The sequence below is a fragment of the Tachyglossus aculeatus genome, chromosome 7 (genome assembly GCF_015852505.1).
Source record: "Tachyglossus aculeatus isolate mTacAcu1 chromosome 7, mTacAcu1.pri, whole genome shotgun sequence".
In the NCBI taxonomy this organism is placed as follows: Eukaryota; Metazoa; Chordata; class Mammalia; order Monotremata; family Tachyglossidae; genus Tachyglossus; species Tachyglossus aculeatus.
The window spans coordinates 53,244,088-53,270,287 of record NC_052072.1 but is presented as its reverse complement, the minus strand read 5'-3'; the positions used below and the strand labels follow the sequence as shown (position 1 = coordinate 53,270,287).

General features: G+C 42.7%; 1 protein-coding gene across 2 annotated transcripts in view; it reads right to left on the bottom strand.

Annotated features, from left to right (window-relative positions):
• The window catches only part of SPP2 (secreted phosphoprotein 2), a 29,374-nt gene extending 3,730 nt beyond the window's left edge, over window positions 1–25,644 (bottom strand). Inside the window, exons 1-6 of one of the 2 annotated variants that reach the window (XM_038749576.1) lie at window positions 25,492–25,640; window positions 25,260–25,384; window positions 13,237–13,359; window positions 8,798–8,908; window positions 5,965–6,019; window positions 1,323–1,406 (exon numbers count right to left, since the gene is read on the bottom strand). In XM_038749576.1, coding sequence (XP_038605504.1) covers window positions 1,333–1,406; window positions 5,965–6,019; window positions 8,798–8,908; window positions 13,237–13,359; window positions 25,260–25,384; window positions 25,492–25,543 — 540 coding nt within the window. In that variant the 5' untranslated portion in view covers window positions 25,544–25,640 and the 3' untranslated portion in view covers window positions 1,323–1,332. Of the gene's footprint in view, window positions 1–1,322; window positions 1,407–5,964; window positions 6,020–8,797; window positions 8,909–13,236; window positions 13,360–25,259; window positions 25,385–25,491 lie in introns of both variants that reach the window. The other variant, XM_038749578.1, reaches the window with a different exon arrangement.
• Window positions 25,645–26,200: the final 556 nt, after the last annotated feature.

Below are 26,200 nucleotides of genomic sequence, written 5' to 3'. Positions count from 1 at the left end.
AACCTGCCCAGCCCTGCAGGCAGACTCCTGCTCTAAAGAAAAGAAATGAGTAGTGCTGACAACTTCTCATTACCCCAACCCAGCTGCTCCTTCAAACTTTCTTGACTAATTCTCAGGCCTCACAGCCCAAGGCCCATTTTCATCTCAGTGAACTGCTAAGTCTAGACCATCCATGTGGCTTTATGATGTCTCAGAGCATAGGACTAGCTAGGCCTAAAACAAGAGCTTGGAAAACAAGAGAGTTGTGCTTTCTTGGTGAATCATAGGCTATCTGGCTCTCCCTTCACCAAATAGCAATGGCCACTTCTGATGGTTTTTGCTTTTTTCTTTAAAGTATTTTTTAAGTGCTTACTATGTGCCAGGCGCTTTAGTAAGCCCTGGGGTAGATACAAGCTAAACAGGTTGGACACAGTCCATATTCCACATGGGGCTTGGAGTCTCAATCCCCATTTTACAGATGAGGTAACTGTGGCACACAAAAAAATAAGGATGGTATGTGCTAAGCACTTACTATGTGTCAAGTGCTCTTCTGAGTGCTGGGGTAGATACAAGCTAATCAGGCTGGACACAGACCCTGTCCCACGTGGGGCTCGCAGTCTGAATCCCCATTTTACAAAGGAGGTAACTGAGGCTCAGAAGTGAAATGACTTACCCAAAGTCACACAGCGCAGAAAAGTGGCGGAGCCGGAATTAGAACCCAGGTCCTTCTGATTCCCAGGCCTCTGCTCTATCCACTCTGCCACTCTGCTTTGCTTTTGTGAAAGCACACCCACCTGGACCCAGACATTCTAATTCCTATGAGTTTCTACCTCCTCTGACATCATGAAGCCTACATCTACCCCCAATCTCACACTCAGTTTGGGGACTACAGAGCGATTGAGTATTGAGGATGGTGGTAGTCAGGCATGTCTGGCTAACCAGAGCCAGTTCTAGGTTGACTGAGGCCTGGAGTAGGCACTATCATAAAAACCCTCTCCTCCATGTGCCAACACAGAATGACAATAGTGGCAGCCAGGGGCTCCCTCTACTCAACCACTTAAGATCCTTGCTTCCCCCTGATGAGGCAGTGGACACTACTGATTTTTCAGTCCATCAGTACCCTGGCCAGCAGGACAGAGGCTGGGCTCTGCCTGAGGCATCAATAAGGCCCAGAGGGACCTGCTAGCTAGCTGGGTACCTTCTTTGCTGGCCATTTAGTCTAAACAGCACAAGCATCCCACTTAGCATTGGGTCCATGAAAGTGTACAGTGTACTTCCCTCGTGGTCCAGCCTTACACTCACCACAAATTAACTGTTGGTCATTGAGCATATGGTAAACGTACCTCTGGGGTGTTACTCAAACCTGTTGCCATTGTGTTGATTTGGTCTATTCCATATTCTTCTGTTTCTATAAGGGTCTCTCATGCCTGTAGAATAAGGAAAATATGAATCTCCCTTTCTGCTGCACTTTAGTGCCAAAGAGTATCTATCACCCAGGAAAACAGTCATTGTAGGAAACTGAGTGGCAAACCTAAAGAGAATCAGGGAGCAGGCTCCATGAGAAATGTAATATAGTTTGTCTCTACTTTCTATTCCCTTTAAATTTGTTTTTCAGGGGATTCTGCAGTGGGATAAAAGCAGTGCTCTAGGTATATTTGTTGAGGCATATACTGGCCAGTATGACAGCAATGCCACGACTGAGACCAAAACAAATTTTGTGTTCTAAAACTTACTTTTGAGAGACTTATGGTTTTTCAAAACTACTTGCAATGAAGTCCCTGACATCATTTTGCGTCTAGTTTTACTAGATGCAATGTGTTAAAATGTGTTAAAATAATTCAGATATCTTACTAGCCAGTTTCAAATCATGAAGAAAATGTGCTCCTAAATGTCATCTAACAGAAATGCTATCTGTCTAGCATGCTACACAGTCTACGATAGGATACTGCACTTAACTTTTTTTTTCATTTTCAAACGGAGATAGAAATAATTCCAGCTACTACCTCTCATAAGGCCATGAAGTCTGACAAAATGCAACAGGCTAAAACAGTAGAGGAAAACAAGAGGCTGCCATTTGGGAAATGAATGATCACCAAACTTTTTGGCTGACACTCAGAAAGGACCACACTCATCTCACTTCTGACCTCTCTCCTGGAACACCCTCTCTTTTCATATATGACAGAACATTACTCTCCCTACCTTCAAAGCCTTATTGAAGGCACATCTCCAAGAGGCCTTCCCTGACTTAGTATGTATATAGGCTAGGCCAATTCTTATCTATATCCACTGAAGATCAAATAAGAGTGAATAGTCTTAGAGATAAATATGTTGTAATTATGTTGTAATGTTGTAATCTCTCAGCACTGTAAATTACCTGTCTAGCTGTGCCCATGCATTGTAGTCAGGAATGGCAATACAATCCCAAATGGTGTTCAGCAAAAATCTTGGTTTAATGATTCTAAGGACAGGGAGTTGCTGAAGAAACATTAATTCCCAGGGGCCCAAAATCCAAGTCAGTATCCAAGAAAAGCAAAATGCATCGACAAAGTTCAGAGGTAAAGGCAAGAAGTAAGAGGCTTCATGTACTCACACGACTACCCTAAACACCAAACTTGGTCCAGGTCCACCCAAGCTGGGTCTCGTTTACTATGCAATTAATCAATCAGTGGTATTCATTCAATCATATTTATTGAGCGCTTACTGTGTGCAGAGCACTGTACTAAGCGCTTGGGAAGTACAAGTTGGCAACATGTAGAGACGGTCCCTACCCAACAGTGGGCTCACAGTCTAGAAGTATTAATTGCTTTTCTACAAAAATGTTCAATCCATGTTTCCCCACTCCTCAAGAACATGCATCCACCTCTGTATCAAATAGAAACTCCAAACTATGAGCTCCTTGTGGACAGGGATTGTCTCTATTGCTGTATTGTACTTTCCCAAGCCTTAAGTACAGTGCCTTGTACACAGTAAGCACTCAGTAAATGATTGAATGAATAAATGAATAGAACACTCAATAGCCTTGCTCCCTCCTACCTCACCTAGCTACTCTCTTACTACAACCCAGCCTTCACATTTCACTCCTTTAATACCAACTTACTTAATTGTACCTCAGTCTTTCAATCTCACCTCCTACCTCTCACCCATGCCCTGCCTCTGGGCTGGAATGCCCCTCTCTTTTCATATTTGACCTTCCTCACCTTCCCTAAGAGGCCTTCCCTGACTATGCCCTCATTTCCTCTTTTCCCACTCCCTTCTGCCTCCCTCTGACTTGCTCCCTTTATTCACCACCCCTGCTCCCAGCCCCACAGCACTTATGTACATATCTGTAATTTATTTATTTATATTGATGTGTGTCTCCCTCTCTAGACTGTAAGCTCATTGTGGGTAAGGAATGTGCCCGTTATATTGTTAAGTTGTACTCTCCTAAACTCTTAATACAGTAATCTGTACACAATAAGCATTCAATAAATACAATCGATTGATTTATTGAGCATTTACTGTGTACAGAGCACTGTACATTTCGGTGAGTACAATGCAGTGGAGTTGGGAGGCAAATTTTCTGCCCACAAGTAGCTTACAGCAACCAAGCTGTGTGGTTGCTATATATACTTGCCAGTATGACAGCAATGCCACGACTGAGACCAAAACAAATTTTGTGTTCTAAAACTTACTTTTGAGAGACTTATGGTTTTTCAAAACTACTTGCAATGCAGTCCCTGACATCATTTTGCATCTAATTTTACTAGATGCAATGTGTTAAAATGTGTTAAAATAATTCAGATATCTTACTAGCCAGTTTCAAATCATGAAGAAAATGTGCTCCTAAATGTCATCTAACAGAAATGCTATCTGTCTAGCATGCTACACAGTCTATGATAGGATACTGCACTTAACTTTTTTTTTCATTTTCAAACAGAGATAGGAATAATTCCAGCTATTACCTCTCATAAGTCCATGAAATCTGACAAAATGCAGCAGGCTAAAACAGTAGAGGAAAACAAGAGGCTGCCATTTGGGAAATGAATGATCACCAAACTTTTTGGCTGACACTCAGAAAGGACCACACTCATCTCACCTCTGACCTCTCTCCTGGAACACCCTCTCTTTTCATATATGACAGACCATTACTCTCCCTACCTTCAAAGCCTTATTGAAGGCACATCTCCAAGAGGCCTTCCCTGACAAGTATGTATATAGGCTAGGCCAATTCTTATCTATATCCACTGAAGATCAATTAAAAGTGAATAGTCTTAGAGATAAATATGTTGTAATTATGTTGTAATGTAATCTCTCAGCACTGTAAATTACCTGTCTAGCTGTGCCCATGCATTGTAGTCAGGAATGGCAATACAATCCCAAATGGTGTTCAGCAAAAATCTTGGTTTAATGATTCTAAGGACAGGGAGTTGCTGAAGAAACATTAATTCCCAGGGGCCCAAAATCCAAGTCGGTATCCAAGAAAAGCAAAATGCATCGACAAAGTTCAGAGGTAAAGGCAAGAAGTAAGAGGCTTCGTGTACTCACACGACTACCCTAAACACCCAACTAGGTCCAGGTCACACAAGCTGGGTCTCATTTACTATGCAATTAATCAATCAATGGTATTCATTCAATCATATTTGTTGAGCGCTTATTGTGTGCAGAGCACTATACTAAGCACTTGGGAAGTACAAGTTGGCAACATGTAGAGGCGGTCCCTATCCAACAGTGGGCTCACAGTCTAGAAGTATTAATTGCTTTTCTACAAAAATGTTCAATCCATGTTTCCCCACTCCTCAAGAACATGCATCCACCTCCGTTTCAAATAGAAACTCCAGACTGTGAGCTCCTTGTGGACAGGGATTGTCTCTATTGTTGTATTGTACTTTCCCAAGCCCTAAGTACACTGCCTTGTACACAGTAAGCACTCAGTAAATGATTGAATGAATAAATGAATAGAACGCTCAATAGCCTTGCTCCCTCCTACCTCACCTAGCTACTCTCTTACTACAACCCAGCCTTCACATTTCACTCCTTTAATACCAACTTACTTAATTGTACCTCAATCTTTCAATCTCACCTCCTACCTCTCACCCATGCCCTGCCTCTGGGCTGGAATGTCCTCCCTTTTCATATTCGACCTTCCTCACCTTCCCTAAGAGGCCTTCCCTGACTATGCCCTCATTTCCTCTTTTCCCACTCCCTTCTGCCTCCCTCTGACTTGCTCCCTTTATTCACCACCCCTGCTCCCAGCCCCACAGCACTTATGTACATATCTGTAATTTATTTATTTATATTGATGTCTGTCTCCCTCTCTAGACTGTAAGCTCATTTTGGGTAGGGAATGTGCCTGTTATATTGTTAAGTTGTACTCCCCTAAACTCTTAATACAGTAATCTGTACACAGTAAGCATTCAATAAATACAATCGATTGATTTATTGAGCATTTACTGTGTACAGAGCACTATACATTTGGGTGAGTACAATGCAGTGGAGTTGGGAGGCAAATTTTCTGCCCACAAGTAGCTTACAGCAACCAAGCTGTGTGGTTGCTATATATACTTGCCAGTATAACAGCAATGCCATGACTGAGACCAAAACAAATTTTGTGTTATAAAACTTACTTTTGAGAGACTTATGGTTTTTCAAAACTACTTGCAACGCAGTCCCTGACATCATTTTGCATCTAATTTTACTAGATGCAATGTGTTAAAATAATTCAGATATCTTACTAGCAAGTATATAGAGCATGGGCCTGAGAGTCAGAAGGCCTTAGGTTCTAATCCGGGCTCTGCCACTTGTCTGCTGTGTGACAATTGGACAAGTCAGTTTTTTCTGTGTACCTCAGTTACTTCATCTATAAAAAACAGATTAGCTTGTATCTACCCCAGCATTTACTACAGTGCCAGGCCCATAGTAAGCAATTAACAAATACCATAAAAAAGGCATTATTTCCAAAATAGGCTCTTCAGACATTAAAAAGCAAACCCTCCATCCTCCTCTCACCTGCCATGTAACTGTTCCTTCTTCTGTTTGCCGCCAATATTTCTCTGAAAATCATCTAAAAAATACAAACGCCTGTGTAAATTGGCATGAGCAGAGAAACGTTTTTAAAAAGGATTTAGCTACAAAATCATTAGAGATTATTTCAGGTTGTCCCTTGTGAGCTTTTTTAGGAGATGAACTCTAATCAGCAATTATAGAGTCCTTCAAACTAAGCTTATTCTATCTCTAGTAATAAAAATAAAACAAGATAGAACAACAAAGAATTTACCTGCTTTCCTTACACTGAAAGCAAATTAGTAGGTTGGAAAATGTTCTGGATTTGCCTTAGGGCACATTGCACCCAGCCTCAAAAACACACTGAAACGAAGATGGGATTTGTTTGTGTGGAATATGTCTCTAAGGAGAGAACTCATAGCAGGTCACTCAAGTCCTCTGGTATAAACCCCTGACAACACAATGATGACAAGCTTTACTTGTCTTTCTTTCAGAGGCATCAGTGCTCCAGCCAGAGAAATGAAAGGATTACCAACTAATTGCCACTCTGCATTAGGCTCTTTCCAAGTTCCTTTCCTTAATTCTCCTCTGTTTACTTGGCTTTGTTGATGTGGGACTCTGTGCTTAAAGTCACAGAAGAACAAAATCGTTCATCCATCAGGAAAGCAGCCCCCCACCCCTACAAAGGCAACCCAGCAATGTACTCGGAGAGGCATGAGCTGAGTATTTTTTAATGGTATTTGTTAAGTGTTTACTGTGTGCCAGGCACTGTACCAAGCGCTGGGGTGGGTACAAGCGAATTAGGTTGGACATTGTCCCTGTCCCACATGGGGCTCAAAGTCTTAATCCCCATTTTGCAAATGAGGTAACAGACACAGAGAAGATAAGTGATTTGCCCAAGGTAACACAGCAGACAAGTAGCAGTGCTGGGATTAATAATCATCATCATAATAATAATAGTAGTAAAAATAATAATAAAAAATTATTCTGGTATTTGTTAAGATGTTACTATGTGCCAGGCACTGTATTAAGCCCTGGGATGGAAACAAGCAAATCAGGTTGGACACAGCCCCTGTCCCATGTGGGGCTCACAGTCTCAATCCCCATTTTACAGATGAGTTAACCGAGGCTCAGAGAAGTGCAGTGACTTGCCTAAGGTCACACAGCAGGTAAGTGGCAGAGCTGGGATTAGAACCCTTGACCTTCTGATTCTCAAGCCCATGCGCTATCCACTAGACCATGCTGCTTTTCTTTTTGAAATTTGAAATGATGAGAAGAAATATGTCAGTTTGAGACCACTAAGGACTCTGCCTAAGGTAGGAGACCATGCCAATAGTCAAGGACACTGAACGAAAAGTCCAAGACACGACCACCATAATTGCTACGGTGAGCAAAACACCACACTAATGGCGTTACTTATAATAGAAGCAGCAGAGCATAGCAGATAGACCACAGGCCTGGGAATCAGAAGGTCATGAGTTCTAATTTAGGCTTGTCCACTTGTCTGCTGTGTGGCATTGGGCAAGTCACTTCACTTCTCTGTGACTCATTTACCTCATCTGTAAAATGGGGATTAAGACTGTGAGCCCCATGTGGGTTAGGGACTGTGTCCAACCCTACTTGTATCCACCCCAGCATTATACACTGCCTGGCACATAGTAAGTGCTTAACAAATACCACAATTGTTATTATTTTGGGTAGCACATTCTAGCGCATGCAAAATGAAAGGGCAAGATTCCCTGTTTACCATTGACTCTAGGATTTGTTCTTCACTACTGCCAGATCTTTGTCAATGAAATTGGGGATAACTAGAGCCAAGCATATCCTCTGGTTTCAGTTTGTCAGATATCCAAGGTGAAAGAGCAATGATTTCATTTTTATATTTGAGGAAAAAATTTATGAATAAGGATTCTTTTACACAAAATCTGGGTCTCCTTATGTCATTTAGGAGAACATCTTTTTATTTCCCACCTTTTCGTACACATCTATTTCTAAAGTAATTATCCTCACAGATTTTCAGAAGTGAGAATTTGGGGAGTGGAGCAGAGAAAAAGAGATGGTGTTGGATTATTTTGGTTTTCTGGAAGGAAAACTACTTTGAAAGGAATGAATTAAAATCCTTAAAATCCTGATGGAGACATTAGCTCACTATTAGAGTAAAATTTCTACTGTTTTCTTAAAAATTTGGAAACGATTTGAGGCAGGGACGAGACCTGATGATCTCTTGAGGTCCAGTTTCTGACCCTAGGATTTTATTATTCTATTTTGTATGACTGAAGAGGCAGGGGGAAATTCCCTTTTGAAAGTTGGATCTTGGGAAATCATGCTTGCTTTTCCAGATACTGAGGGCCTTTGTGGAATTCAGTTTAGTGTGCTTTCAGATTAGTTTTTTAGAAGGTTCCAAAAGTCCTTTCCTTTGTTTGCACCCCATTCTGGAGGACAAAAAAGCATGTAGTTGGGCCATCTTGTGCACACTGGGCCCTTTCTCACAATTTTTAATTATGGGGTGAGGAGTGCAGCAGAAACCAAGATTCCTCAAGGACGGAAATTCCTCTGCGGAAGTTCTCTGAAGTTTGGCACAAGGCAGGTCCATCTCCAAGTGGATAGGGCCAGCAACAGAGCTTCTGCAAGAATGGGGGGAAATGTTGTCGAGATGGCTGAGGGTATTGAATTCTGGAAAAATGAATGGTGTGGCTAAGAACAAAGCTGTAAAGAACTTTGCAAAGATCAAAGTCTCCCATGAAGGGTCATTTCCTGCCCCACACTCCTGGTGAGCTTGTTGTGTATTGCACAGTGTAACCCAACCTCATCGAGGTCTGAGCTGAGAATTGGGGATTACCTCTTCACTGCTCTGCGATTCAGAACTAGAGAAGTCCTGGCGGCAGTCCACCCACACGTTCTGCACCTCCTCCCCGGAGATCTGTACGCTGCTCCTGCAGTGAGCCGATTGCTGGGAAACAAGAAAGGAAAGGATTTAATGTATTAAAATGATTCTATCACTCAATCAAGGATATTTATTGAGTGCATACTGTGAGCAGAGTACCATACTAAGCACTTGGGAGACTAGAATCTAAAATTCCCCACCCAGAAAGAGCTTGCAGTCTAGAGGGGGAGAAATGCATTAATATAAATTAATAAATTACAGATGTGTACGTAAGTGCTGGGGTGCTGAGGCTGGAGTGAATATCAGGTCATTGGGTCAGGGAGTCATTTGTCCATTGTCACTGTGGAACATGGGACATGTCTTCCACTCTCTGAAGCATTTCTGTGACTAGTAGGCCCAGAAACACTTGAGGCATAATGGGCCATTCACAGATCCTTCCTAGAATCCACTTAAGATGGGTTCCATGATTTCAAAGTTTCCTCAGAGCCTCTGGTTCCCTCTCTCCAAATAGTGGTCCCTTCCCACCCAGTTGTCATGAACCCTAGCTCTGGCACTCTTACTAGGCAAAGGGACAAGGATGGGTGCAGTGGGGATAAGGGGGTAATTATCTTGGCAGTAACTACTATGCAGCATGGTCCTGTGAAGATGCAGCATGACCTAGAGCACAGGACTGGGAGTCAGAGGACCTGGGTTCTAATCCCGGCTCTGCCAATTGCTTACTTTGTGACCTTGGGCAAGTCACTTAACTTCTGTGTGCCTCAGTTCACCCTCCTACTTAGACTGTGAGCCCCATGTGGGACAGAGACTGTTTCCAACTCTAATTAGCCTGTATCTGCCCCAGTGCTTAGAATAGTGTTTGACACATAGTAAGCATTTGACAAATGGCATTACTATATATATATATATATATATATATATAAATACTTATATGTGTGCATATATATATACACATACATATATACATATATATGTGTGTCTGTGTGTATAATGAGTGGCACATTGATTCCTTGAAAAGAAGAAAGGCCACTAATTCCTCAAAATTGTACAATCAATTAGCTAATCATATTTATTGAGCACTTATTGTCTTTCCCTTTTGGGCATTGTTAGAAGAATACATTTATACAGTGACCTACTTAAAACCTGACCTTTTTCAAATCAGCCTCCTCATCCTCAAGGCTTACCTTGTAGGGCCAAGTTCATTTTTATGTGACAGCTTGACTGCCAATCCGAACAACACATTAGAAAATAAACTTGACTCCTTGGTGTGTTTTTATCATCAGTCACCATAAATGCCCCACTGAAAACGATGATTGATTTAGCATAATGACTCACATGACGGGCAGCCTCTTGGGACCCTAACAAAACCTACACATGATTGAATTACAGATGACAGCCATTTCTTTGCCATGTTAATCTTCAGGTTACAGGATTACTAACAAAGAGGCCTTAGAATGTAGTCCATCCATCAACAAAGACAAGATCTTGCTCTCAGTTCACCTTTGAGGGGCGGCCCTTATATGGAGGATGGATGTGGAGCACAGCCCTGGGAGTCAGAGGACATGAGTTCTAATCCCAGCTCAGCCACATGTCTGCTGTGTGACCTTGGGCCAATCATTTACTTCTCTGGTCCTGTTACTTCACCTGTAAAATGGGGATTGAGACTATGAGCTCCATGTGGGACAGAGACTGTGTCCAGCCTAATTATCTTGTATCTACCCCAGCACTTAGATCAGTGCTTGGCCCATAGTAAGTGCTTAATAAATATCATTATTATTATTATTATTATTATTATGGCAGTAGGTTACTGCTTTGTGGGGACCTGAAGAAGAGGGGTTGGAAGAGAGAGCTGGGCTAAAGGCATATTCTGAGGGTCCACTGAAGCAGATCCAAAAGCAATGGCGAATGGATTCTACATACTGGGAAACAACAGCTGATGAGTGTGTATCAATCAAAGATATTATATCTCTTTAGGAACAAAGAGATCATGGAGACCATGAGATAAAAAATGGCAGAGGCAAACAGAAATATTTAGTCACAAGCCACAAGACCACAACCGTGGATTCTCAATGTGAAAAGCACTGGCCGTTAGTCAATTAATCAATCATATTTACTGAACACTTACTTTGTGCTGAGCACTTTACTAAGGGCTTAGAAGAGTAAAATATGACATATATAAAATATAACCTATAAAATGCATATATGAATGCATATATATATATATATAAATACATATACACAAACATATATGTTAGACACAAGTGAATAAATCAACTGATAACAAATAAACCAACCAACATAAATACATGAGTGACAAGACTGCTGATGGATGGCATGTTTGAGAAGGTGAGGAGCTTATTCAGGGTATACTTCATGCAGAAAAGCTCCATGTCTGTATTCCTATGTAGAGCGGGTTGGCTTCAATAATAATAATTATAATAGTATTTGTTAAGCACTTACTGTAATAATAATAATAACTGTGGTATTTGTTAAGCACTTATTATGTGCCAAGCACTGTTCTAAATGCTGGGGTAGTTACAAGTAATCAGGTTGGACATAGTCCCTCTCCCACATGAGGCTCACAGTCTCGATCCCCTTTTTACAGATGAGGGAACCGAAGCACTGAGAAGTGAAATGACTTGCTTAAGGTCACAGAGCAGAAAAGTCGAGCCAGGATTAGAACGCATGACTCCCAGACCTGTGCTCTATCCACTGGGCCATGCTGGTGAATGAGGCCTCAGGGTGAGAAGGATGAGGGGGTTATGGGGTAGCCACTGGCATTGAATATTAAAAATTTGAAAATGATCAGCCTAAATTGGAAATGATGTCCTGTGTGATCAGAGACCTCGAGGGGTAATACCAATGATAATAATAATAATACTTGTGGTATTTATTAAGCACTTACTATGTGCCAGACACTGTATTAAGCGCTGGGATAGATACAAACAAAGCAGGATGGACACAGTCCCTGTTCCACATCCGGCTCACAGTCTTAATCCACATTTTACAGATGAGGTAACTGAGGCACAGAGAAGTGAAGTGACTTGCCCAAAATTACAGAGCAGACAAGTGGCAGAGCTGGAAGTAGATCTCAGGTCCTTCTGACTCCCAACCTGTGCTCTCTCCACTAGGCCATGCTGCTTCATAATGACTCTGAAGCTACGGGGTATGGGAGAGTTAGGAGAACTTCTGTAGAAATGCTCTAGATTTGGGGATGTGAATCAATCATGGTATTTACTGAGCACTTATTGTGTGCAGAGCACAGTACTAAGCACTTGAGGGAAGACAGTAAAACACAATTGGTAGACATGATCTCTGCTCATGGGGAGCTAACAGTCTACAGGAGAACCCATATGTTGTTAGGTGGAAAGGAGAGGGGCAACCCTGATATAGAGGCTTCATAATTTTAGGATGTACCATGTGCAGAATGCTCCTTATGCACTGACTAAACATGGCCTAGAGAAAAGACCTCAGGCGTGGGAATGACAGGATATGGATTCTAATCCTGCTTCTGCCACTTGCCTATTTGGGCAACTCACTTAACTTATTTGTGCCTCAAGCCCTTCATCTGTCAAACGGAGGTCAAATGTATGTTTCCCCCCTCATAGACTGTAAACCCCGTAGTGGATGAGGACTATTCCCGACCTGATTGTACTGTAGCTACCCCAGATCTTGTACAAGGTCTGTCGTGTATTAAGACCTTAATGAAATAGCACAAATATCATTATTATTATTATCATTATGTCTGTTGCCCAAGATTAGCCAGTATCTTCAGTGGGGCTTCTATGCAGTTCATAGAAACAGAGGTTTATTGTTATATTGTACTCTCCCAAGCACTTAATACAGCATTCGGCATACAGTAAGTGCTCAGTAAATACAACAAGGAATAGCCCATACCCAGCACACACTGAAAATATAGCTCGCTGTGGGTGGAGAATGTGTCTGTTATGTTGTACTCTCCCAAGTGCAGAACTGTGCATACAGTAAAAGCTCAATAAATACAAATGATTATTGGTTGATTGAAATGAAGCCTCCAAATCAATTACTGTATGCGAAAACCTTAAGCAGCAGCATATGTGTATGTGACTGTGTTTGTGGCAGGGAATATGTCTGTTTATTGTTGTATTGTACTCTCCCAAGCACTTAAAGCGTTCTGCACACAATAAGCACTCAGTAAATACCAGTGACTGAATGAATGAATTTAAATGTAACCTTGTTAGTGCTACTTAAAGACACTGTAAATATTTGGTGTAATGCTTTCTATTCATTTATTCAATCATTTATTGAGTGCTTATTGTATGCAGAACACTGTACTAAATGCTTGGAAAGTACAATTCAGTAATAGAGACTTGAATGCCTGCCCACACTGGGCTATCTCAATTATTCCACATACTTACTACATGACGCCCCCTTTTGAAGCTGCACATGGTTGGATTTTTCCCAGAATCTTTCCTGCATTCAGTTTCTCGGACCCTGAAATCTATGTCCATGTCGTAGTCATTCTCATCCAAAAAGTTGATCTGAAATACAAATGCAGTGCATCTATTATTGTCCGATTTGGTATTGCAACATAAAAACACAAAATCTGGAATCAAAATCAACTTTATAAAATCATGGGATACTGTGATGGATTTGCTTCTCTGGAAAGCTTGAGGTTGTTACATATGTCCAAGAATTCCCTTGAAAGAAATAGATTGCACCTTGACAACCAGCATGAATTAAACTATAATAAAAATGTACTTTCTCTGGCAAGTGGATATATGAACTAAGCATAAAACTTCAGTTCTCTAAAATCATATATCATTCCCTTTCAGAATGTGACTCTCGTCTTAGACTGCCAGTTGTAACAATCCACAAAGTTTTGTTTTATCCATTTAAGATTGTACCACATATTTTCCCCACCAAACCTGGAGAAACTGTTCAACGAGCTTACAGCTTTCACAAGTACATATTCTATGAGCATCACACTGCCAGCATGATAAAGGATGAGTCATTGGAAACTTAACAGGCAAACAATGTAGCTTAGTGGAAAGAGCACAGACTTGGGAGTCAGAGGTCATGGGTTCCAAGCCCAACTCTGCCACTTAGCTGTGTGACTTTGGGCAAGTCACTTAACTTCTCTGTGCCTCAGTTACCTCATCTGTAAAATGGGGATGAAGACTGTGAGGCCCACATGGGACAGCCTGATCACCTTGTATCTACCCTAGCACTTAGAATAGTGTGTGGCACATGACAAGAACTTAACAAATACCATCATTATTATTATTATTATTATAAGGGTGGCACTCTATCTCATAAGGGGACAATAAGTACAAATAATCACATGTACTGCAATTATTGGGTCAAACTAATGTTCTACCCAGTCTGATACTAGGTCTCCATGATTGACAGCAGGATGTGGGGAGGAATCATGATGGCTGCCCTCCTTGATCCATGCAAATTTTAAGTTTGTACCTTCTCATACCCCTAATCTTTCCTCTAGTTCCTCATTATATATCCCTCCTCCGTGAATTTATCCAAATGGCTCCTCAAACTACTTTCATTTTTGTCTTTGATAATGACCTGTGGTAATGCATTCTGTAAGCTGTCTTCCTGCTATATGAAGAAAATATTTTCTTTTATTTATTTTGAACATAAGACCCTCAAAATATTAATTATTATGGTATTTGTAAAGGTTTTCCCCATATGGCAAGCACTAGAGTGTTGTTGTTGCAAGATAATCAGATCAGATGCATTCCCTGTCCCGCATGAGGCTCACAATCTAATGGGGAGGGAGAACCATTATTCAACAGGTAAAGAAACTGAGGCACTGATAAGTTAAGTCTCTTGCCCAAGGTCAAACAACAGGCAAGTAGTATTTGTTAAGCACTTACTATGTGCCAGGCACTGTACTAAGTGCTGGGGGAGATACAAATAGGTAGATACAAGACAGTCCCTGTCCCACATGTGGCTCATATACTTAATCCACGTTTTACAGATGAAGAAACTGGAGGTGCAGAGAAGTTTAGTGACTTGCCCAAGGAGCCATCTTGGAGCTCCTTGTATCTTGGAGCCAGGATTAGAACCCAGGTCCTTCTGACTCCCAGTCCCATTGAGCCATGCTGCTTCGTCTCAAACATTATTGGAGCTCACCTCATCCAGAAGTTATTATCCTTCTAACTTTAGGGGAGGGGAAAGGTGAGAAAAGCAAAGATGAGGCACTGACAGTGCTGAAGTGAGGGGTGAAGGGGCTAGGGAGAGACTGATTGATTATCCAGGAAGTGTAAAGACTAGGAGATTGATGGTCTGGAAACTTCTAGTTAAAGACTCTGAAGATGAAATAATTCTAGTATCCTGAGGTGAAAACAGAGACAGTCCTTCAGCAGGATTTGTAAGATATACCTCCCTTTCATCTTAAACTGGTGTTTACTGGGCTTTTTTTTAATCATTTGTTGCTGCAGTTCATTTAGAGAGGACCAGATGGTGTCCCCTTTGGAAGCTGCACAAGATTGGATTATTTCCAGAAACTTTCCTGTATTCAATTTCTAGAACCCTGAAATCAGTCTCCATGTTGGGTCACTCCAAGGAGAAAATGTGGGAAAATTAGCTTTGGGGATTTGATTGTTACCATGTTATTGTTTTGTTATTGAAGTCCTGTGTTCCCTTCCCTTGTTAGCTTTTTTGTCAGACAATCATCAGTGCTATTTTTTTGAGTGATTACTGTGTACAGAGCACTGCATTAAGTGGTTTGGAGAGTACACCATAACAGTCGGTAGACATATTTCCTGCTCACCACGAGCTGACAGACTAGAGGGGGAGACATACATTAATATAAATAAATTACCAATATGTAGATAAGTGTGGTGGGGATGAGGGAGGGGTGAATAAAGGGTGCAAAGCCAAGTTCAAGGGTGACAAAGAAGGGAGTGGAAGAAGTGGAAATGAGAGGTTAGTCAGGGAAGGCCTCTTAGAGGAGATGTGCTTTTAACAAGGAAACAGCATGGCGTAGTGGATAGAGCCCGGGAATGGAAGTCAGAGGTCATGGGTTCTAATGCCGCTCCACCACTTGTCTGCTGTGTGACCTTGGGCAAGTCACTTCATTTCTTTGGCCTCAGTTTCCTCATTTGCAGAGTGCGGATTGAGGCTGTGAACCCCACATGGGAAAGGGACTGTGTCCAACCTGATCTGCTTATATCCACTCCAGTGCTGAATACTGTGCCTGGAACATAATAAGTGCTTAACAAATACCATAATTCTGGGAAGCAGCATGGCATAGAGGCAGGAGCACAGACTTGGGAGTCAGAGGATATGGGCTCTAATCCTGACCCCGCCTCTTTTCTGCTATGTGATCTTGGGCAAGTCTGTAAAATGGAGATTAATACTTGTGAGCCCAAAGTGGGACAGGGACTGTATCCAACCTGATTTCCCTGTATTTACTCCAGCACTTAGAACAGGGCTTGGCATGTAATAAGCACGTAACAAATACCATTATTATTATTATTATTAGGGTTTGGAAGGAGGGGAGAATGATGGCTTGGTGGTGTGTGGGGGGAGGGAGAATTGCTTTAGGGTTGAGAAGATACCCCCATCTGCCTCCTCAGAGATAGGAAATGGTGTACAAATGGTAATTGACAGAGCTGTGACCCCAGGTTACTGCCTTTAAAAAAAATGTGCAAGAGCAAATTTTTTGTGTTCAAGGACATAACCATGTTCACTCTGCTGTACGGAACCATAAGGCTCTTCTGAACAACAGCAGTTTGGATGCTCCAGGATTCATTACACTTCCCTTAGAAAACCCATTTCAGCCAGGAGAAATGGTTTCGCATTGGCAATGAGTAGAAAGCAAATTGATCCACCTCAGTGAACAGTTATTTGGGCTATCTTTAACTCATTTCTCTTAGTGCCCGTTTTATAACCTACATTTTCCCATGTTTGGCAGGGGCTAAATTGAAGATAAATAAAATATCTGATCCTTAAGGGCATGTTGGGTCGAAGACATTAAATCCCTAATACAACCATAGAGTACAAGAGAAACAAACACAGGAAGGTGGCATCAAAGAACAAAGGTATCCTTTCCACAGACTTATCCATTCTAGGAAGTAACTGAACCTGCCGTCTTTGAATTCAAGAATATTTAGGTTACCAACTAAGGGAAAGAAAATCTGCCTTTTGTGTCCCAAAATAAAGCCAAAAGCTTTGCCTTTCAACAAACATCATCGCAAGGGTCATCATTATATACCATGGACCCCCTAGTTGCTGAGGGGTATTTCAACGAAAGATAAAAGACTAGTTTACCATTAAATCAGTTTTCAATTCCACTGGGGAGAAGCAAAAGCCCACTTGTTCCATTAGATAAAATTGGGCAATTGCCAGAGGGCTTCAACTTAAGAGTACAAATAGCAGAAATGTATGTGGTAAACATACGTGGAGCAACCATCACAGATGACACCCCCAACCTCCCCATCTCTGAAACACGAAACCTTGGCATTTTTCTTCGCTCATGTCTCCCTTTCAAACCCCAAATTCAATCTATTGCCTAATCCCCTCAGTTTTTCCTTAACATCCACCCCTAGCTCTCCATCCAAACAGCCACCACACTGGTTCAGGCACTTGTCATATCCCAGTTTAGCAACTCGTCAACCTCTTCATGGATCTTCCTGCCTCCAGATTATCCCCTCTCCAGTCTATACGTCACTCAGCTATCTGGATCATTTTTCTAGAAAGCTATTTGGCCTGTCACTCTGCACTCCTCAAAGACTTGTAGTGATTAGCCATTCACCCCCACATGAAAGCAGCAACTCTTGGCCATTGGCTTCAAAGCCCTTCAGCAGCTCTCCCTCTCCTATCATCCACTCTCTCCAACCACATCACACTCATACTTCCTTTTTTTAAAAAATGGTATTTGTTAAGCATTTACTATATGCCAGGCAGTGTACTAAGCATGGGGTAGTACAAGATAGGTTGAATACAGTCCATATCCAAGAAGGGGCTCACCGTCTTAAGCCCTCTTTTACAGATGAGGTAACTGAGGCACAGAGAAGTGAAGTGACTTGCCCAATGTCACAGCAAACAACAGAATCAGCATGGCCTAGTGGATAGAGCATGGGCCTGGGAGTCAGAAGGACATGGATTCTAATCACAGCTCTGCCACTTGCCAGCTGTGTGACCTTGAGCAGGTCACTTCACTTCTCTGTGCCTCAGTTACCTCATCTGTAAAATGAGGATTAAAACCGTGAGCCCTATGTGGGACATGGACTATGTCCAACCTCATTATCAGCGTGGCTCAGTGGAAAGAGCACGGGCTTTGGAGTCAGAGGTCATGGGTTCAAATCCCGGCTCCGCCCCTTGTCAGCTGTGTGACTTCAGGCAAGTCACTTAACTTCTCTGTGCCTCAGTTACCTCATCTGTAAAAGGGGGTTGACTGTGAGCCCCACATGGGACAACCTGATCACCTTGTAACCTCCCCAGCGCTTAGAACAGTGCTTTGCACATAGTAAGCGCTTAATAAATGCCATCATCATTATTATTATTATTATCATGTATTTATCTCAGAGTTTAGTACGGTGCCTGACACATTTCCTCTCAATCAAAACCGCTACCTTGCTGGTTCAATCTCTCATCCTATCCCGACTGGATTACTGCATCAGCCTCCTCTCTGATCTCCCATCCTCCTGTCTCTCCCCACTTCAGTCTTTATTTCACGCTGCTGCCCGGATTATCTTTGTACAGAAACGCTCTGGGCATGCCACTCCCCTCCTCAAAAATCTCCAGTGGCTGCCTGTCAACCTACGAATCAAGCAAAAACTCCTCACTCTTGGCTTCAAGGCTGTCCATCACCTTGCCCTCTCCTACATCACCTCCCTTCTCTCCTTCTGTAGCCCAGCCCGCACCTTCCACTCCTCTGCTGCTAACCTCCTCACTGTGCCTCGTTCTCGCCTGTCCCACCCTTGACCCCCAGTCCACGTCCTTCTCCTGGCCTGGAATGCCCTCCGTCCACACATCTGCCAAGCTAGCTCTCTTCCTCCCATCAAAGCCCTACTGAGAGCTAACCTCCTCCAGGAGGCCTTCTCAGACTGAGCCCCCTTTTTCCTCTCTTCTTCCCCATTCCCCCTACCCTACCTCCTTCCCCTCCCCACAGCACTGGTATATATTTGTACAGATTTATTACTCTATTCATTTTACTTGTACATATTTACTAGCCTCGCCCCCTCCTACCTCACCTCCCTTCTCTCCTTCTACAGCCCACCCCGCACCGTCCGCTCCTCTGCCGCTAATCTCCTCACCGTACCTCGTTCTCGCCTGTCCCGCCATCGACCCCCGGCCCATGTCATCCCCCGGGCCTGGAATGCCCTCCCTCTGCCCATCCGCCAAGCTAGCTCTCTTCCTCCCTTCAAGGCCCTACTGAGAGCTCACCTCCTCCAGGAGGTCTTCCCAGACTGAGCCCCTTCCTTCCTCTCCCCCTCGTCCCCCCTCCATCCCCCGATCTTACCTCCTACCCTTCCCCACTGCACATGTATATGTACATATGTTTGTACATATGTGTTACTCTATTTATTTATTTTACTTGTACATATCTATTCTATTTATTTTATTTTGTTAGTATGTTTGGCTTTGTTCTCTGTCTCCCCCTTTTAGACTGTGAGCCCACTGTTGGGTAGGGACTGTCTCTATATGTTGCCAACTTGTACTTCCCAAGTGCTTAGTACAGTGCTCTGCACACAGTAAGCGCTCAATAAATACGATTGATGATGATGATGAAAAAAAAAGAAGTGGCAGAGCCGGGATTAGAACCAGCTCATGGTCACTTAATCACAGTATTTTGTTTGTCTTTCCTGCCATGACCTCTTGCTCATCTCTTGTCTATGCCTGGAACTACTCCTCATTTTATATCTGACAGACTTCAGTTCTCCCTATCTTTATAGCCCTACTGAATTCACATCTCCCAATTAATTTATAATCTCCTCTCTTTTATATTCTCCAAATTCCACCTAAACAAGTACATGCCACTTAAATTCTTAGGTACTCTATTTTACATACTCTATCACTGCTTCCTATCTCCAATTTACTTTAGTGTCTGTTTACTCTCCCCTCACCTCCCTACCTGATTGCAAAACTCATTAGACAGGGATTTTGTTTATCACTCCCAAATTCTGGGTGTAATACTGAACATACAATGGCAGTAAATATATCCCAATGATTGATTGATGGATCGATTAATGGGGGAATTTATCTGAAAGGTTTCATGCATGGAGTTTTGATAGACGTTAGAAGTAAGATTGAGCAAAGCAGAGTTGGAAGGATATTACAGGAAGAGAAAGTTAGAAGGCAATGAAGGTTTAGTGTTCAGTTGCTTATAGGATTGAGGCAGGGTAAGACCACTTAAATGGGGGTGTTCCAGAGAAGACGGAAATGTGTAGAAGTGACCCAGATTTCTGTGGGCTGTCCCAAACAATATGAGAACAATATACAAATGCCCCCAAATTAAGGTTCTCCTAGGTTATCTGATCTGCTTCCCTTGCACTGAAGCCCAGCTACTTTCATTCACTTAAAAATCTGGGATTTCCATAATCGGACTTGGATTTGTACCCTCTGAGCACTCAATGTTCACCCCATCCTCAGCCTTGCAGCACTTATCAACATATAATTTATTTTAATGTCTGTCTCCCTATCACAATTGTAAGCTCCTTTTGGGCAGGGAGCATGTCTACCAACTCTCTTATAATGTACTCTTCCAAGCATTTATTACAGTGTTCTGCACACAGTAAGTCTCAGTAAATATGATTGATTGATTGGAGTGGAGCAGGCTTAGTATTTGCTCAGTTCAGGTTCCAAAGCATTCCGGGATAGTAGCAATATCACAGAATGCTGGAAGATATTAACCACAAAAGCTTGGGATGGTGACCCAGTGTTTTAATTTTCAAGAAGAAAAACATGGTCAGGCTAGTATTATAAACTCTGGGCAATGAACATAACAATAATTGAGCATTTGTTAAGTGCTATGTGCCAAGCCCTGAACTGAGCACTGAGGCAGGTAGTAGATACTCAGTTTGGACACAGTCCCTATCCCACATGGGGCTTTCATTCTAAGTAGGAAGGTGGACAGATATTGAACCCCCATTTTGCAGATGAGGAAATTGAGGCACAAAGTCAACCAGCAGGCAAGAGGCAGAGGCAGAATTAGAACCCAGGTCCTCTGATTCCCAGGCTTGTGATCCTTCCAGAACATGTCTCATGCTTCTGGTAATGCACAAAGTGGAAGCTCAATAAACACCCTTAGTGATATTAGAGTGCAGGTGGAAGATAAGGGCTGGGAATTCATATCTGAGGAACACAGAGGGGATACTGGAAATCACCATAGCAAGCAAGCTACCTAAAACAGAGAATCAGGTGAGAGGAGCAAGGGCCACAGAATGAGAAAGGAGAGCCTGGGAGTTTGGAGGGGAGCCAGGAAAGGACTGAATCCATGCAACTAAAGCCAGAAAGAGTTTCAAAGAGAAGAGGATGAAAGCAATTTCAAAAGGACAGAGAAGTCAAGAAGGATTAGACTAGAGAATTGATTTAAACTAGAAAAGAAGGTCACTGAATACTTTTTTGAGAGAAATTTCAGTCGAAAAAAAGAGGTGGAGATTGTAGGGAGCCAAGGAAAAATGGTCACAAAGTTCAAATCAGTCCAGCTTGGAATTACAAGCACTTTGATGCCTATGATCAATCAGTTAATCAATAACACTCTTATCACTACTAAGCACTTGCCAGAGTGCAATAGGGTCAGTAGAATTGATCCCTGCCCTAAAAGAGTTTACAGTCTATCAGGGGAGACAGACACTAAAATACATTAAAGATAGAGAAAGCAAACTTGTATAAAGAAATATACTGGGTGCTGAGGAAGAAGGGAGTGAATGTGTATCTAAGTGCTTAAAGGGTAATAACCATGATAGTAGTGGTATTCCTTAAGCATTTACTATATGCTAGGGACTGTACTAAGCCCTGGGAAGTAGATACAAGGTCACTGGGTTGGACACAATCCCTGTCCCACACTGGGCTCAGAGTATTCATTCCCATTTTATAGATGAGGTAACTGATGCACAGAGAAGTTAAGTGACTTGCCCAAGGTCACACAGCAGACAAGTGAAGGAGTTAGAACTAGAACTCAGGGCCTTCCAACTCCCAGGCCCGTGCTCTGTCCACTAGGCCATACAAGGGCAAAGGTGATGCAGAAGGAAGGGAGAATTGGATAGGGAGATGATAGTTTAGTCAAGGAAGATTTTGTAGAGGAGATGTGATTTTAGTGGAGCTTAGAAGATGGGGAGAGTGGTTGTCTGTTACATCTTGAGAGGCTGAGAGTTCCAGGCTGGAGGGAGAGTGTTAGCAAGGGGGACAGTGAGAGCGACAAGAGCGATCTACAGTGAGTAGGTTGACATTAGGTGAATGAAGTGGGCCAGTTGGGTTGTAGTCAAATTGTAGTGAGGATAAGTAGAGGGGAGAGAGCTGACTGAATTCCTTAAAGTCAGTGGGCAGGAGTTTCATTTTTGAGGTGGAGATGAATAGGCAACCATTGGAGGTTCTTGAGAGTCAAGGGACTTATTTATTTCAGGAGGACCTGATTTGTTATAGAATTCTCAGTGGGTTGTATCATTAAATTTATCCTTTCCTGCCTTAACTGTGCCCTCTCCTCTGCCAGACAAAACTATTTTTCTTCCCTTATTGACACCCATGCCCATCACCCCCGTCAGCTGTTTGAGAAATTTAACTCCCTTCTCAGGCCCCCTGTTCTTCCCACTCCTCCATCCCTCACCCCCAATGATCTGGCCTCCTACTTTATTAGTAAAATTAACACCATCAGGTCTGAGCTCCCCACAGTCACCCCTCCCCCTTCTCCATGCCCCCCGCTCCTCTCCCATCCTTCCCAGAACTATCTTCAGATGAGATCTCCTCCCCCATCTCAAGTGCCACCCCATCCACCTGTGCATTGAAACCCATTCCCTCTCATTTTATGACAATTCTTGCCCCTTCCCTCCTCCCCTCCTTAACTTCCATCTTCAATCGCTCACTCTCCACAGGTTCCTTGCCCTCTGCCTTCAAACATGCCCAGGTCTCCCCCATCCTAAAAAAAAACCCTTTCTTGACCCCACTGTCCCTTCTAGTTATCGCCTTATCTCCCTCCTACCCTTCCTTTCCAAACTCCTAGAACGAGTCGTCTACACTCGCTGTCTCAAATTCCTCAACTCCAACTCTCTCCTAGACCTCCTCCAATCTGGCTTCAATCCCCTACACTCCACCGAAACTGCCCTCTCAAAGGTCACCAATGACCTCCTCCTTCTTGCCAAATTCAATGGCTCCTACTCTATCCCAATCCTCCTCAACCTCTCGGCTGCCTTCAAAACTGTGGACCAACCCTTTCTCCTCAACATGCTACCCAACCTAGGCTTCACAGACTCTGTCCTCTCCTGGTTCTACTCTTAGCTCTCAGGCCATTCATTCTCAGTCTCCTTTGCGGGCTCCTCCTCCCCCTCCTATCCCCTTACTGTTAGGGTTCCTCAAGGGTCAGTTTTTGGTCACCTTCTGTTCTCTATCTATATTCACTCCCTTGTTGAACTCATTCACTCCTACAGCTTCAACTATCATCTCTATACTGATGACACCCAAATCTTCATCTCCACCCCTGTTCTCTCTCCAAGCTCGTATCTCCTCCTACCTTCAGGACATCTCCATCTGGATTTCTGTCCACCATCTAAACCTCAATATGTCCAAGACTGAACTCCTCATCTTCCCTCCCAAACCCTGTCCTCTACCTGACTTTCCCGGTACTGTAGATGGCACTACCATCCTTCCCATCTCACAAGCCTACAACCTTGGTGTCATCCTCAGGAGACCTGGGAGGCCTTTCCAGACTGAGCCCCCTCCTTCCTTTCCCACTCCTCCCCCTCCCTATCCCCCCTGTCTTACCTCCTTCCCCTCCTCGCAGCACCTGTGTATATGTATATATGTTTGTACGCATTTATTACTCTATTTTATTTGTACATATTTATTCTATTTATTTTGTTTTGTTAATATATTTTGTTTTGGTCTCTGTCTCCCCCTTATAGACTGTGAGCCCACTGTTGGGTAGGGACCATCTCCATATGTTGCCAACTTGTACTTCCCAAGCGCTTAGTACAGTGCTCTGCACACAGTAAGCGCTCAATAAATACAATTGAATGAATGAATCCTCGATTCCGCTCTCTCATTCACCCCACACATCCAATCCGTCACCAAAACCTGTCGGTCTCATCGCCACAAAATTGCCAAGATCCACCCTTTCCTCTCCATCTAAACTGCTGCCTTTCTGGTTCAATCTCTCATCCTATCTGGACTGGATTACTGCATCAGCCTCCTTTCTGATCTCCCATCCTCCTGCCTCTCCCCACTTCAGTCTATACTTCACTCTGCTGCCCAGATTATCTTTGTACAGAAACACTCTGGGCATGTCACTCCCCTCCTCAAAATCTCCAGTGGTTGCTTATCAACCTTTGAATCAAGCAAAAACTTCTCACTCTTGGCTTCAGGGCTCTCCATCATCTAGCCCCCTCCTACCTCACCCCCTTCTCTCCTTCTACAGCCCAGCCCACACACTCCATTCCTCTGCCACTAACCTCCTCGCTGTGCCTCATTCTTGCCTGTCAGGCCGTCGACCCCTGGCCCACATCCTTCCTCTGGCCTGGAATGCCCTCCCTCCACACATCTGCCAAACTAGATCTCTTCCTCCCTTCAAAGCCCTACTGAGAGCTCACCTCCTCTAAGAGGCCTTCCCAGACTGAGCCCCCCTTTTTCCTCTCCTCCTCTTCCCCACCGCTCCCCCCACCCTACCTCCTTCCCCTCCCTACAGCACTTATATATCTGTACGTATTTATTACTCTATTTTATTTGTACATATCTACTAGACTTATTTTATTAACGATGTGTATATAGCTATAACTATTTATTCTGATGGTATTGACACCTGTCTACTTGTTTTGTTTTGTTGTCTGTCTCCCCTTTCTAGACTGTGAGCCCATTGTTGGGTAGGGACCGTCTCTCTATGTTGCTGATTTGTACTTCTCAAGCACTTAGTACAGTGCTTTGCACACAGTAAGTGCTCAATAAATGTGATTGAATGAATGAATAAATTTAAAATTCTAAATCCGGGAGAGTACACTACTTTGTGAGACGACATAAAGTGCAGAACAGAAAAAAACAAGAAAAAACCCTCTGAGTCAGGTATGGAGTCAAATACTCTATAAAGTGGATAGAGTTCAAGCCACTTTACCTCTTTATGGCTCAGTTTCTTTGTCTGTAAAATTGAGATCAAACACCTTCCCTTATCACCCCTTACATTTGAGCACCAAGTGGGACAGGGCTTAGCACACAGAATGCTCTTAATAAATACCACAAAAAAACCCCAGAATATCGAATTAATTCCACTTACCCCTTTAACCAGGCTCCCGAATGCTCTAAACAGGCTTAGGCCAAATGATTGGGAATTCACTTCGGCAAGAGAGGCACTAAGTGCTTTTTCTTTTATTCCTGGGTCATAATCATATACAGGGAAACCTGGGAAAAGAATATACCCAAGGGTCTTATTACAAAAAAGAACTATAAACTGAGCCACAATGACCACTAAAGAAAGATGCTGACTACTTCCTTTAAGAGTTCCTTACCTGAACCGGACCAGATGTTCACACTGAAGACAAGTATTGCAAACACCTTCATGTTCTTTTCCACCTTAGGAAATAGTAATTGGATTCTGACCCAGAAGAAATCCGTTAAATCTTCAGACTACAATTCCACCAGTCAGTGGATAGTCTTCATTAACTGGTCTTGTTACTGGGTTTGATTTATCCTTATGTTGCAGCTTTGGAACAAACATTACAACTTAAACAGGAATAATTGACCAAGAAGTAAATATTGGTCTTGGCCGATTTTCCTCATCTCCACTAAAATTTCTCCACAAAAATACTATAGTAAAATATACCTTTGGAGTTTAGACTCCTGATAAATTCAGTCCCTTTCATGAGAGAGATTTATTTAGATTCTTCACTGATTATTTGTATGTTTGCTTTAGGATGGTAAGGGTCATGAACATTTGGAGGAGATAGTCAATGAAAAGGGTCAAACAAATGTATTTCATCTTATGCTAACTCCAGTTTTATACTCTCTTAATAACTCCACAAGAAAATTCTTAGATACCATTATTCCCTGAAATATTAAGGCTAACTAAAGGCCAGTTCTTTGCAAGCAATCATGATAGCAGCACGAGACAAGCTCATAAATAAGAGTTGGAGAACTCCTGAACAGTAAACTTGTTATTTTCTGTCTCACTGGAAAGACTTCCAATTCACCATTTAATGATATTTTCCCAAAGTAAAA